Source organism: Chiloscyllium plagiosum, unplaced genomic scaffold (genome assembly GCF_037043375.1).
Source record: "Chiloscyllium plagiosum isolate Xiang-an unplaced genomic scaffold, Cpla_swu_hap1 HiC_scaffold_4, whole genome shotgun sequence".
Taxonomy (NCBI): Eukaryota; Metazoa; Chordata; class Chondrichthyes; order Orectolobiformes; family Hemiscylliidae; genus Chiloscyllium; species Chiloscyllium plagiosum.
The window spans coordinates 130,453,285-130,468,437 of NW_028270142.1; the positions used below are offsets into that span (position 1 = coordinate 130,453,285).

At 43.5% G+C, this 15,153-nt stretch overlaps 1 protein-coding gene across 7 annotated transcripts in view; it reads left to right on the forward strand.

Moving 5' to 3' along the window:
- Window positions 1-15,153, forward strand: part of LOC122548881 (receptor-type tyrosine-protein phosphatase mu) — a 903,264-nt gene that overhangs the window by 869,594 nt on the left and 18,517 nt on the right. For all 7 annotated transcript variants that reach the window (XM_087986678.1, XM_087986679.1, XM_087986680.1 and 4 more), the window contains 2 exons: window positions 177-350; window positions 2,873-3,004. In XM_087986678.1, coding sequence (XP_087842804.1) covers window positions 177-350; window positions 2,873-3,004 — 306 coding nt within the window. The remainder of the gene's footprint in view (window positions 1-176; window positions 351-2,872; window positions 3,005-15,153) is intronic.

Consider the following 15,153-nt stretch of genomic DNA (forward strand, 5'->3'; position numbering starts at 1 on the left):
AATTTGGTGCCCTGAAACAAGAGGCTTTACCTCTGAGAGGTCACTTGCCTTTTGAATCAGTTGGATAGAGTCTACAGCAAGACAACCTATCAAACAAAGGAATAGGGTCAAAGGGTGAAAGGGGCTCCTCTCAGGCCATATTCTTGTGTCAAATATTTGTCATTTATCTTTATAAGACTCTTAACATGGTGACCCCAAACCTACGAGTGGAGGACTGCAGTATAGCACTTCTACCACGAAACCATGAGAAGAATCGATGCATGGATGTCCTCCCACCAGACAGATGCCTCCCATTCCTGATCACAATAGATGGCGAAAGTAGCAACTACATCAACGCTGCCCTAATGGATGTAAGTAGCTGTTGTTCTTTCCAATAATGATATCTACAAGAAGCCTCAAGACAATGCATTTTCTGTTTTCTATTTCCCACTTACTTTTTTATTTTTTCCATTTCTTCAATGTTTAATTGATCATTTTAAAGATAATATATTAAATACATCTCATCACTCATTACATATAACATCAGTGGAGTATAAATTCAAATGTCATGGATACAAATCCTATGTTTTAAACAATGTGTGGTGTGGTAGAAATTGTTGGTTTACCACAGGCATGGCTACAGCTGAGCCATGTGGATCACACAATGATTTCAATAAAATACGATACAATTAAACATATTTCACAAAAATCTTCTATCATTCAGTATGAACCTTTCTAATCTTTCTTTGTCACCAAAATTTGCATTAGAGCATGGATCTACCAGAGTCAAAACATCTTATTAGAGCTTCTTGTTTTTGGTCTGGAGCTTTTTAGAAATATTCACCCAGTGAGACCCTACAGACGTGTCACCACTGCCCGTCTGAACTACAGCGAGGAGCTACTGATCCGTTCTTGTGCTATGTCTTGTTGCACCTGCTCTTCATTGGTTAAGTTTCCTCTGCCAGCCTGTGGCAACTATCTTTTACTTTGTTCTTTAGTGGGATGGAGGCTTCCAGCATTCAGCGTCCAACACAAAAATATAAAAAAAGGCAGAATACTGTTGATGCCGGAAATCTGAAACAAATGCAGAGCATGCTGAAGAAACTCAGCAAGGCTGTCAGGGTCTGTGGAGAGTGGAAGACAGTTAATATTTCAAGTTCAGTATGACTTCTTAAGCTCTGAAGATGAATCATAAAACATTATCTCTGTTTCTGTCTCCACAGATCCTGACAGACTTGCTGAGTTTCTACAGCGGGCTCTGTGTTTATTTCCTAACTGACTGAATTTAAATTCTATTGGTTGCCGTGTCAGGCAGGAAAATGTTGTTCAGACCACGTCAGATCTGCCATAATATTACGAACCGTCTATAAATGCTCAATGGGCTGAATGACTTGATCCCACTCCTAATTTGTATCTTTTTTTACATCCTCCCAGAAATTAGCCTGGGCTAACCTGGCCCTTTGTATCATTAGTGCAGTGACATTACCATTCCTTCACCCAGCATCCCATATTCTGATTGCTCAAGCTGACTCCATTAACTGCTCCTTCCTCCAGACCTTGTTGCTAATTATACAGCACTGTATGATTAGATTAGATTAGATTAGATTACTTACAGTGTGGAAACAGGCCCTTCAGCCCAACAAGTCCACACCGCCCCGCCGAAGCGCAACCCACCCATACCCCTACATTTACCCCTTACCTAACACTATGGGCAATTTAGCATGGCCAATTCACCTGACCTGCACATCTTTGGACTGTGGGAGGAAACCGGAGCACCCGGAGGAAACCCACGCAGACACGGGGAGAACGTGCAAACTCCACACAGTCAGTCGCCTGAGGCAGGAATTGAACCCGGGTCTCTAGCGCTGTGAGGCAGCAGTGCTAACCACTGTGCCACCGTGCCGCCCCCAACTGTATGGTGGTGCTATAGTTCAAGCAACCCATAAAGCATCTACTGAATGCCATCCAGTTGCTTTGACTAGTCCTTTGCCCTGTGGAAAACGGACATCTCATCTTTGTGAAGGGAAAGAATAGAGAAAATGATCGATTAGAAACATTTGCCCAAACCCATTGGCTGGCGGGTTGTAAGCAGTAGTAGGACACCGAGTATGCAGTTTGTAATTCAGCACATAGCAAGTTTTCAGTCATAAGCAGGGATGTATGCCAGTTGGGGGCAGCCACTGTGAGAGGGGAAGAGGCAAATTGAAAATCAGAAGCAGAGGATGAACCGACTCCAGCTGATCTCATACTTTTACTATGTGCTGTGTTCAACTGGCAGTGTCTGTTAGACCTCCTGGCTCGTGTCTAAATCATGACATGTATGAATTTGAGAAAGCAAGGAGGGAAAGATCACTGAGAAATGAGGAGGACTGTTCAAATTCTTTGTCCTGCCCAGCCTAGCCTGATGCTGTCCTCATTTCACATGCACACACAGACACACTCAAGCATAATCACACATGCTCACCATCATACATACCATACACGTGGGCACATATCATCGCATATACATACACCCATAGGTAGACTCATACTTCCCAGTAGGTGCTACAGGACTGAAACCAGGAAATGTTTGGTTTGCAGGAGTAAGCTATTCCTGACATCTCAACTGTTGACTCAGCTGGGATTAACAAACATAACAGAGGAACGAAGCTGAACTTTCCTGCTTTTCGTGACTCACTGCCACACCACAAGTGATTCATCTACTCAGCCATTTGGGAAAGTATAGTTTTTTTGGCAATGTTGAGAAGTGAAAACAATGGAAACATTGGGTCAAAGTTGAGAGACTTTGTCGGGGTAGCAGCAGCTACTTGTAGGCTTGGGGTCCCTCTGACAATATGTGCAGCGAGGAAAGAAAAAGCCAGTTGTATCATCCTTTCTCTTATTTCCCACACAGAGTTACAAGCAACCTTCAGCTTTCATTGTTACTCAACATCCCTTACCGAACACTGTGAAGGACTTCTGGAGGCTCGTGTTAGACTACCACTGTACTTCAATCGTCATGCTCAATGATATGGACCCTGCACAGGTAGGTGTAAACATAAGACTAATAAGAATAGGGGAACGTGTTGGGAAATATCCAGCAGATCCGACAGTTGCTTTGGAGAGAGAAACACTTGAGGTTGAGTGCGTTTCAGATTTACAAGCAGGGTTGTTTCTAGTTTGTTTGCTTTGGATAGAGGATTGGTTAGTTAAGAGGAAGCAGACAGTAGGAATCAATAGATCATTTCCACATTAGCAAGCTGTAACCACAGGGATCAGTGCTTGGGCCTCAGCAATTTATGACCTATATCAATAACTTGGATGCAGTCACTAATAACTCAAAGATGCAAAGGACAGTAAATTGTAAGAGGATAGGAATATGCAATGGGATGTAGATAGGCTTAAGTGAGTGGAGAAAAATTTGGTAGGTGGAACACAATGTCGTGAAGTGAGAATTTGTCGACATTGGCAAAAAGAATAGAAAAATGGCAAACCAAACCATTTGTGCAAAGAGAAATTGCACAGCTCTGTGCTACATACTTGGATATCTGGTGTATGAATCACTAAAGCTAGTTTCTGGATACAGAGGAAGGAAGGAAAATTGAATGTCAAACTTGTTGCAAAGGAAATCTAGTATAAAGCGGGGATGTTTTGCTACAGTTATATAGGACATTGATGAAACCACATCAGGAGTACTGAGTCCAATTTTGTTCTTTTTATTTAAGAAAGGAAATGATTGCATTAGGAGCAGTTCAAGTAAGGTTCACTTCACTGATTTAAAAATAAGTGGTCTCCCATTTAAGACAGAGATGAGGAGCAATTTGTTTTTCCTTAGACTGTCATTAATCCTTCCCAGGCAGTGGTGGTGGCTGGTTTAGGTAGATTCTTGACTAACAAGGGAATAAAAAGGTAGCCCGTATACAGAACAGTAGAGTTGAGGCCACAATCAGATAAGCCACGATGATCTTGTCAATTGGCCGATCAGGTTTGAAGGGCTGAATAGTCTACTCCTAAGTTGTATGTTTGTATGTGCAGGAAGAATGCAGCAAGGCTTTTTGTGGGAAGAATCTATTAGACTGTGAAGTTCAGACCAACTCAGAACAGTAGCAGGCTGCAAGGCTCTGCCAATTAGTGAGGTCTAATTACACCACATTCCCAACTACCCCAAATAACCTTTCACCCCCTTACCTTGCTTAACAAGAATCCAGCACCACTCTAAGCAAGAATCTATCTACCTCTACCTTAAAAATATCCAAAGACTCTGCTTCCACTATCCTCTAAGAAATAGAGTTTCAAAGACTCATGACCCTCTGTGAGAAAAAAAATACTTCTATCTGTATCAAATTTTGTAACAATGCCCCCTCATTTTTAAATAGTGATCCCTCGTTCTAGATTCTCCCACAAGAGGAAACATTCTTTCTACATCCATCCTGTCAAACACCCTCAGCATTTTCAATGTTTCAATCAAGTCACTCCTTGCTTCTCCAACATCACTCTGAGCAGGTTGAATAGAAAATATCTACCCATTGTGTAAAGACCTATTTTCCAGAAACTTGCTCAAACAAAAGAGAGTGTTGGAAAGAAGTTGAATTTCTCCAAACTCTTCATCAAAGTAAGTGCGAGAGGGAAAATAATAAATTCTCACACCTATTATGTGCCTGCCAATTTCTTTTCCTGATAGAAAATTAATGTAATCACAGAAAGCAAGGTTTTCATGAGATGAAAAGCATAAATTGAAGTCAACACTGAAGGACTGTAATGGACCTTCTTTAAGGGCACTTTGTTTAAAATCCTTCTTCGAATGTTTTCTTTGACCAATGGCATTTTATTACTGACATGAGGTGCAGGCATTCGGCTCTTCAAATTGAAATCAGTGAGAGTTTGAAAAGCAAAAGAATTATATTCATGTAACAGGTTAGACTCTTCGGAATTGTGCAAGCTTGATTTTCCTTTAGAATTTATTCACCTTGGGATACTCATTAATAAAGCTTTCTCCTGATGGCATGAAATGGTGATAAGTGAGATGGGCAATGGGGGTTGAACAGAAAATGGGAGATTAAAAGACTCAGGTAAAAGGAAGTGACAGATTTACTGACAGTTAAGCCTTTTTACAAGATCTCAGTTCTTTGGGAACAGGTTATTGTCACAGCTGTTGTCAGGTCTGCAAAGTGGACATTTAGAGAGGTGAACAAACTCCTACTCTTTCGTTCTAATTGATTAGAATCCATTTGTCTGTTTAAACAAACAAGCAACATTATGCTTTACATTTCTCTCCATCAATATTTTGTCCCATGTGAATATTTATTGTAATATTGAGAGCTGCTGGTGCACATTACTCATTGGCTGCTGCTTAGTTTATTTGTGATGAAAGCCGAAAACATTGGAAATACTTAGCAAATCTGACAGGATCTGTGATTACAGAAGCAGAATTAATAGCAGGGATGTTACCTGCTGGGAAGAGGGTTTGGAGACATAGGAAATAAGAGCAGGCAGAGGTCATTTAGCCTCTTGTGCCTGGTGCACCATTCATTAGGTTATGGCTGATCTTGTATCTCAACGCCATTTTCTGCACTATCTCCATATCCCTTGAAATCCTTAATCTGTAGAAATCCATTCATCTGTGTCTTGAATCTATTTCAAGGACTGAGGCTGGGAGTGAGCATGAATCATAAATCAGTTACCCAATATGGTCCTAGCTTCTGCCACTTTTTCCAGGAGCAGTTTCTGTGTGACGAACCAGCAGCAAGCAGGAGCCAGTCAATAGCAAATCCTGGTTGCACATGTTATCTCACCGTGTCTTACTAAACTTGCCTCGTTAATTCACGACACATTCCATCCCAACCTTAAATTCACCTGGACTATCTCTGACACTTCCCTCCCCTTCCTGGACTTTTTCTCCATCAACGGTGACTGACTCAACACTGACATTTTCTACAGACCCACCGACTCCCACAGCTACCTGGATTACACCCCCTCCCACCCTGCCTCTTGAAAAAATGCTATCCCTTATTCCCAAGTTCTCTGCCTCCACCGCATCTGCTCCCAGGAGGACCAGTTTCACCACAGAACGCATTAGATGGCCTCCTTCTTTAAAGATCGCAATTTCCCCTTCCATGTGGTTGATGATGCTCTCCAGCAGATCTCATCCACTTCCCGCACCTTTGCCCTCGAACCCCACCCCTCCAACCGCAACAAGGACAGAATTCACCCGATCCTCACCTTCTACCCTACCAACCTCTGTATACATCGCATCATCCTCTGCCATTTCTGCCACCTACAAATGGACTCCACCACCAGAGATATATTTCCCTCCCCACCCCTATCTGCTTTCCGTAAAGACCGTTCCCTCCATGACTACCTGGTCAGGTCCATGCCCCCCCAACAACCCACTGACCCCTCCCATCACCTTCCCCTGCCACTGCAGGAATTGCAAAACCTGCACCCATGCCTCCCTCCGCACCTCCGTCCAAGGCCCCAAAGGAGTCTACCACATCCATCAAAGATTCACCTTCACTTCCTCACATGTCAATTACTGTTTCCGTTGCTCCCACTGCAGTCTCCTGTATATTGGGAAGACAGGATGCCTACTCACAGAGCACTTGAGATAACATCTCTGTGACACCTGAACCAATCAACCCCACGGCCCCGTGGCTGAATACTTCAACTCCCCCTCCCACTCCGCCAAGGAAATGCAGATCCTGGGCCTCCTCCATCACCATTCCCTTACCACTCAATGCCTGGAGGAAGAACGCCCCATCTTCCACCTCAGGACCCTCCAACCCTACGGCATTAATGTGGATTTCACCAGTTTCCTCACTTCCCCTCCCGTCACCTTATCCCAGTTCCAAGCTTCCAGCTCAGCACTGCCCTCATGATCTGACCCACCTGTCTTTCTTCTCACCTATTCGCTCCACCCTCCTTTCTGACCTATCACATTCACCCTCCCCTCCACCCACCTATTGCACCTCAGCTACCTTCCCCCCAACCCTACCCCATCCCATTTATCTCTCCACCCTGAGGCTCCCAGCTTCATTTCTGATGAAGGGCTTTTGCTCGAAATGTTGGTTTTCCTGCTCCTCGGATGCTTCCTGACCTGCTGTGCTTTTCCAGCACCACACTCTCGTCTCTAATGTCCAAACCTGCAGTCCTCACTTTCGCCTTGTTACTTACCCATCATGCCACTTTGGCATCTCTTATGTCTAATTTCCACCACATCTTACCACACACCATTCCCAGAGCAGTTCGCCATGTGGCTATGCTGGAACTCACCAGTATCGCTTACATCCGTTCCATCTTTAAAAGCCCATTGTGTACCCAGACAAGTTGGACTACTAAGGTACCCACCTCCCATCAGGACTCATATTCTACCACTCTCACTATTGCCTGAAATACCTTCCCCACTTTGTGTCATCCATCCCAACTCCTATCAACATCACTCGGGTCACCTCCCCACCTGCATCAGCAATAATAGCTGTGCCACCCACTTTCATCTTCCATTATACCTGCCTCTCCCTCATTCGAGGAGCAAAATAATTGACGCTAGGGCAGAAAGAGCCAAGACCGATGGTGTACTAGCTGTCACTTGGCTCCTCACCTCTAATGAGGGGAGCATCCTGACCCTGACCACTCCAACACAGGCCTGGACAGGTATCGGAGGCTGCTGTTGACTTACTGTGCTTGGAATCACAGAGCAAAGGTTATCTCCCTTGACTTGACTGAGGACTGTAGTAAAAAGAGCCTAGTATCGCTGGCTGAGGGGGAAAGGTGCAAAAAAGGCATAAAAAAGCAAGTCAATATAATTCAACTAAATGGGCTCAGAGTGAGTGAGCACTATCAAAGAAAACAAACAGGCCAGAGATACCCACTCTAACCTGTCCCCTTCTGAAATTGCCGCACTTCACTCCCTTAGGTCCAACACTTAACTTTATTATCAAACCAGCTCACAAAGTTGATCCTGTTGTAGTCTGGCATTCTGATCTTTACTTTGTGGAGGTTCAGTGCCTACTCTCGAATAGTCCTTCCTTTCATCCCCAGGCCGTGACCCCACATCTGAACATTACCTCTGGAGATCTCCCCCACTGCCTCCAACCTTGTGGTCTCCCAACTCTGGACAGCCCACTTCTACCTTCTTCCCAAAATGCACAAACTAGACTGCCCCAGTGAGTCCACTGTATAAGCTTGTTCCTGCTCCACTGAGCTCATTTCCTTCTACATTGACTCCATCCTCAGTCCACTTGTTCAGAACCTGCCCATCTACATCCGCGATTCCTCTGATGCCCTCCACCATATTGACATTTTCCAGTTCCCTGGATCTAACTGCGTCCTGTTTACCATGGATGTCCAATCCCTCTATAACCCCATTCCTACCAGGATGGTCTGAGAACTCACGGCTTCTTCCTTGACTAGACATCTGCACAATCCCCATCCTCCACCACTGTCTTCTGCCTGGCTGAACTCGTTCTCTCACTGAACAATTTCTCCTTTCATTCATCTAACTTCTGCCAAATCCAAGAATGGCTATGGGCACCGCATGGATCCCAAATATGCCCTGCTGCTTTATGGGATTTGTGGAACCATCCTTGTTCCAGTCTTACACTGGCCCGTTCCCACAACCCTTCCTTCGGTACACTAGTGACTGTCTGAGTGCCGCTTCATGCTCCCGTCAGGACTTTGAAAACTTCATTCATTTTGCCTCCAATTTTCACCCCTCTGTGACTTTCACATCATCCATTTCAGACATTTCCCTTTCTTTCGTTGACCTCTCAGTCTCCATTTTGTTGAATAAACTGTCCACTGCAATCCACTACAAAGCCACTGACTCCCATAGCTACCTTCACTACGCTCTTCACATCTCATGACCTGCATCCCATTCTCCCAGTTGCTTCGCCTATGTCATATCTGTTTGAATGATGCCACCTTCTAAAACAAAGCTGCTGATATGACTTGCTTCCTCCACAACCATGATTTCCCACCCACCATGGTTGACAGGGCCCTCAACCACAGCCGACCTATCACCCGTGCTTCTGCCCTTGTCCCTTCCCATCACTCATAACAGAATGATCAGGTTCCCCTTGTCCTCACTTTTCAACCCACCAGCATCAAAGGATCATCCTCTGCCGTTTCAGAAAACGTCACCACCAAGCACATCTTTCCCTCTCTACTCGTGTCTACACTTTTCGGGGATTGTTCCCTCCAGGACACCCTAGTCCATTTCACAACCACTAACACCATCCCCTTCTCTATGGCACCTTCCTATGTAACGACAGATGGTGCAATACCTGCCCCTTCACCTCCTCTCTGCTCATCATCCAAGTGACTGAACAGTCTTTCCAGGTGAAACAGCATGTCACCTGTACCTCTTACAATCTTGTGTATTGTATTCACTATACCCAATGTAGCCTATTCTACATTAAGAAACCAAATACAGACTGGGTGATTGTTTTGCAGAACACCTCTTGTCTTTGTGCAAGCAGGATCCTGACCTTCCTATAGCCAGTCATTTTAACACAGCGTCCTGCTCACATGCCCACATGCCTGTCCTTAGCTTGCTGCTGTGTTCCAGTGAATCACAGCGCAAACTGGAAGAACAACATCTCATCTTCAGACTAGGCACTTTACAGTTTTCTGGACTTAATTATTGAGTTCAACACCTTTAAAGTGTGAACCAACCCCCTTTCCTTCCGTTTCTTGTTATCATGTCCTTCCCCCCCATTCCACTCAGGTCTGGCAGGAGACACACCACTGTCTCTGCCATTCTCACATTCCAGTCACTTAATCTGAACTATCAACATCTTTTCTTCATCAGCACCTTTCACCCACTACTTCAACCCTCACCCCTCCCAAACTATAGCATAAATGCTGCCCCCTACACACTTCACTCCAACTCTGATGAAGAGTCATCTAGACTCAAAACACAAACTTGCTCTCTCTCCATTGATGCTGTTCACCCACTGTGATCTCCAGCATTTGTTGTTTTCAGGCCAGAGATACAGCCTGATCTGGTTCATGAGCTAGGTGTGTGTCCCTGAATGCACAGTACTCTTGTTGCAGCATTACAATCAGAATTCCTGTTAGTGTGCAGATGCGTACTGTAAGTGGTTGAGAGAGATGCATGAGGATTCTTAGATGTTGACATGTTAGATGCCAATATCCATGTAAATAGGATATTAGTGCCCATGGAGCATGCCCGAAGTTATTGGTGCCCTGTCTCTAACATGGAGGTCGTTCAAAGCAAGCGGTGAGCTGAATCCATCAGGCTCTGGTTTTATTGGTGAGTTTTCCTGATGTTAAGCTTGTTTGGTGAGTTTGGTAAGATGGAAGGTTGAATATTAATGAGACGGGTTGGCCTGTTAACATGGCATTCAACAACCAATAATCAGTTGGCAATTTGCCGCTGCTTAGTGAGAATCTCATCAGGCCACTTTTGAAAAGTAGAAACGCAGTGGTGCTGGAAGAGCACAGCAATTCAGGCAGCATCCGAGGAGCTTCAAAATCATGTCAATATTGGTCTTGCCCTACTTATTCCCCAATTCTGTCACAGCCAACATCACTCAGACCCCTTTATGATTCTGCCCTATGTCTGGAAAATTCAGCCCAATTCTTTGGGTCTCTCAGCCAAACATTCTGTCCTTTCTTTGAGGATGAATTAAAAATAATTAGCATGTTTTCCATCCTCCTATTCACACAATCATTGAATTTCTAATTTCTTTTCAACTTTATTTGTCTTACGATAAGTTCATTCACAAATATCATTCGCTTTGGTGCACAGCTGCAATCCCTGAAAGAAAATCCATACTGGCCCAACCCATGTTGTTTATCTTAAAGTGGAGTGCCAATAAAACCAGTTGATTTCAAAGTACAGTGGGATTTTTTAATTGGTTGTTTGATATGTGCCTATGATTATTATGGCTTTCCACATTTGTTGTGTGCTGCAGAGTGCTCATATTGTTCAGAAGGTTTTAATCAGGGCCAAAAGATTCTTAGAGGACAGGGTAATTGAATCCACTGGCCCAAACCATCATTTGCCGGATGTATATAAGACATAGGAGCAGAAGTTAGCCATTCAGCCCATCAAGTCTGTTCTACTATCAATGAGATCATGGCTGATCTGGTAATCCTCAAATCCACATTCGTATCGTTTCCCCATAGCCATTGATTCACTTACTGATTAAATCTCTGCCTGCCTCAGTTTTAATATATTTAACAACCCAGCCTTGAAAGCCCTCTGTAGTAAAGAATTCCACAATTTCACTATCCCCTGAGAGAAGCAGAAATTCCACCTCATCTCTGTTTTAAATGGGCAAGTTTTATTCTAAGATCATGCCCTGTAGTCCTATACTCTCTCAGAAGGGGGAAAAAAAATACCTCTCCATGTCCACCTTTACAAGTCTAAAGTGAATCTTGTATGTTTCACAAAAACATAAGAACTAGGAGCAGGAGTAGGCCATCTGCCCATTGAGCCTGCCCTGCCATTCAATAAGATCATGGCTGATCTTTTCAAGAACTCAGCTCCACTCACCTGCCTGCTTACCATAACTCTTAATTCCTTTACTGTTCAAATATCTATCAATAAGGTCTCCTTTCATTCTTCTGAAGTCCAATATGTAGAGGCCCAATCTACTAAATCTCTCCTCATAAGACAGTCTCTCTATACATAATATAGCCTAGTGAACCTTCTCTGAATTGTCTCCAATTCCAGTATATCTTTCCCTTAGATAAGAGGCCCAAAACTGTTCACAATATTCCAGCTGTGATCTATCTAGTGTTTTGTATAGTTTTAGCAAGAATTTCCATATGTTCTGACTGGTGACCCTGCTCCCAAAAGCACCCTGATCCTGCATTACAAATATTGAGACAATATTTTTTCTGGAATTGTTCAAAGTCCGTCAGCTTACATTTGCCACTAACACATCAGCTGGAGATTGAAAGCAACCCCCTCCCACCCCTCTCCACACCCCTCCCTCCTGGGAGTACAGAGATTTACAATTTAGCTGATCTGTTATTAAGAAGCTAACTGCTGGGGAAATGTGAGACACAGATAAAAGAACAAATTTCGACAGGCAGTAAATATGAATGAAAATTCAACCATTTATCAATTAACAGCAGGGGTAGCTACAATGATTTAAAAGCATCCAGATTTTGCACTGTGATACATACAATGATTTCAGATGTTTATTCATGAACCATCAGTTATTTTTTCTCTATCATTCTCTACAGATCAAACTTATTTACTTAAAACTGAAATAGAATCAATTATTTCTAGACCATTAACTTGTCTATCTGCAAAATATACTTTAAAGGTTTTTGAACATGAGGACTGAGAATATAAAAGTTAGAAGCAGGGTAGCTTCTCATGCCTGCTCCACCAATCAATACAATCATGGCTTGTCTTCAGCTTCAATTCCACTTTCCCAGTCCACCACCTAAACCATTGACTGTGTCTATACTTCCCACTGCCTTGGGAAAGCAACCAATATAATCACAGACCCCTCCCACCCCAGCTATACTCTCTTGCACCCTCTTCCTTTGGGCAAAAGATATAAAGCTTGAATACACATACAAATAGATTGAAGAACAACTTCTTTCTCGTTGTTGTCAGAAATTTGAACAAACTCTCAGATGTTAATTCTGATCCCTCCCTCTCTGCACCTTCTCAGCAGCTGTAAGACTGTAATCTGTACTTTGTTCTGCTACCCTGATGCACTTTGTGTGGTACAATCAGCCTGTACAGCACGCAAAACAGTACTTTTCACTGTATCTTAGTACAACAATCAAGCAATGTCACTGGACTAATAGAGTAGACTAGCTTTTACTTGTCATTTCTAACATATACACCTGATACAGTAAAAACGAGACAGTGTTCCTCCAATACCAAGGGTGCTACATGGACAGCACAAACTGCACAATGATGCATGGCATAAAGTGTAAGAGAAGTGCAAAACACGCAAGTTACAGCATAATAGATGGATGATAATAATAGGCATTTTTCTAGCAGCAATTTGAAGTCATGCAAAGAATTTCAGATGGGAAAGAATCCAATCAAACTGTGTGAAAGAGCCTGATGGCTTGAAGGAAGAAACAGTCTGGCTGTGAGAGATCGAATGTTCCGGTATCTTCTGCAAGATGGCAGGAGGGAGAAGAGTTTGAGTGAGGGTGTATGGAGTCATCCACGATGCTCTTAGTCTTTCGGTTGCAGCGTGTGGTGTAAATTTCCGTAATGGAGGGAAGAGAGAGCCCAACGATCTTCTCAGCTGTCTTCACTATCCATTGTAGGGTCTTACAATCCCAGACAGTGCAATTCCCAAACCAGGCAGTGATGCAGCAGTTCAAGGTGCTCTCAATGAACCCTCTGTAGAATGTGGAGAGGATGGGGGGGGGGGGGAAGGGGGGGACTTTCCTCAGCCTGCACAGAAAGTAGAGATGCTGCTGGGATTTCTTGGCAATGGAGCTCGTGTTGAGGGACCAGGTGAGATTCTCTGCCAGGTGAATCTCACAATCTCAACGGGGAGCTGTCGACGTCCAGCAGAGAGTGGTCACTCTGTGCCCTCCTGAAGTTAACAACCATCTCTTTCATCTTGTCCATGTTCAGAGACAGGTAACCTCAGGTAAATATTCTCAGAGCATTGGTTCAAATGCTACTGTAGTAGCTGATGAAATTTGAATCCAATAAAATCTGAAATGGTAAGATGGTCACCAATGGTGACGATGTAGCCATTGTTATAAAACCCATCTGGTTCACTAAACGAAAGTGAGGACTGCAGGTGCTGGAGTTTAGAGTGGAGAGTATGGTGCTGGAAAAGCACAGCAGGTCAGGCAGCATCCGACGAGCAGGAAAATCAACATTTCAGGCAAATTCTATTCTCACGTAAGAATCTACGCAAGCTCTGTTGTTCTCCTGTTGGCATTTATTTACTTGTCAGATTCACATTGATAACTTCCAAGGCTTTTGCCCAAAATGTCGCTTTTCCTGCTCCTCGATGCTGTCTGACAGGCTGTGCTTTTCCAGCACCACCCTCTCGACTGGTTCACTGAACCCCGTTAGGGAAGGAAATCTGTCATCATTACCTGCTCTGACCTACATATGACTAGATCCACAACAACCTAGTAGATTGTTGTGGTTCTGTTCGCCGAGCTGGGAATTTGTGTTGCAGATGTTTCGTCCCCTGTCTAGGTGACATCCTCAGTGCTTGGGAGCCTCCTGTGAATCTAGTTGATTCTTAACTGCACTCTGGGCATGAGTCAACCAGATGGACAATAAATGTTAATGTACCCAGTGACTTCCATGTTCCATGAATGAATTTAAAAATTCCAATGATTGACAACTTTTTAAGTGAAGATATCCTTATTTCAGTCTTAAATGATCATCCCTCTATGCCGATACTATGTTGCAGATTTACCCATTAGGGAAACAACCTCACAATATCTATCATCTCAAGCGCCTTCAGAATTTTGTATGTTTTAATGAGATCACCTCTTATTCTTCAGTAGTCTGGAAAATTATCTCTAATTTACTCAGTCTCTCATCATAGGGAAACCAATCACCAAGGGGAACAAACTAATGAACCATTGCTGTACCCTCTCCAATGCAAATATATCCTTCCTTAAATGTGGCAATGAAAATAGCATTTTTTATTCCAGGTGTGGTCTCATGTAAAGCCTTCTACAATAATAATACTTTCTAATTTCCATCCTTCCTTCACACTAGTTCAAAAGCCTGGAATTCTCTCCCTAATGGCACTGTGGGTCTACCTACAGCAAATGGACTGCAGTGGCTCAAAAAGGCAGATAACAACCACCATAAGACCATAAAATACAGGAGCAGAATTAGGCCATTTGACCAAATGAGTCTGCTCCATCATTCAACCATGGTTGATACGTTTCTCAATCCATTCTCCTACCTTCTCCCAGTGACCTTTGATCCCCTTGCCAATCAAGAACCTATCTATCTATGTCTTAAATCCATTCAATAACTTGGCCTCCACAGCCTTCTGCAGTAAGGAGTTCCACAGATTCATTCCCTGCTGGCTGAAAAACATTCCTCCTCATCACAGTTCTAAAGAGTTGTCCTTTCACTCCTTTCCCAAGAGCAGCTAGAGATGGGCAATAATTGTTGGCCAGCCAGCGATGCCTAGGTCTCACGAGTTAATTTTTAAAAATGCCAGGTATGATGTTCCTAACTTCCTTTTACACTCTATT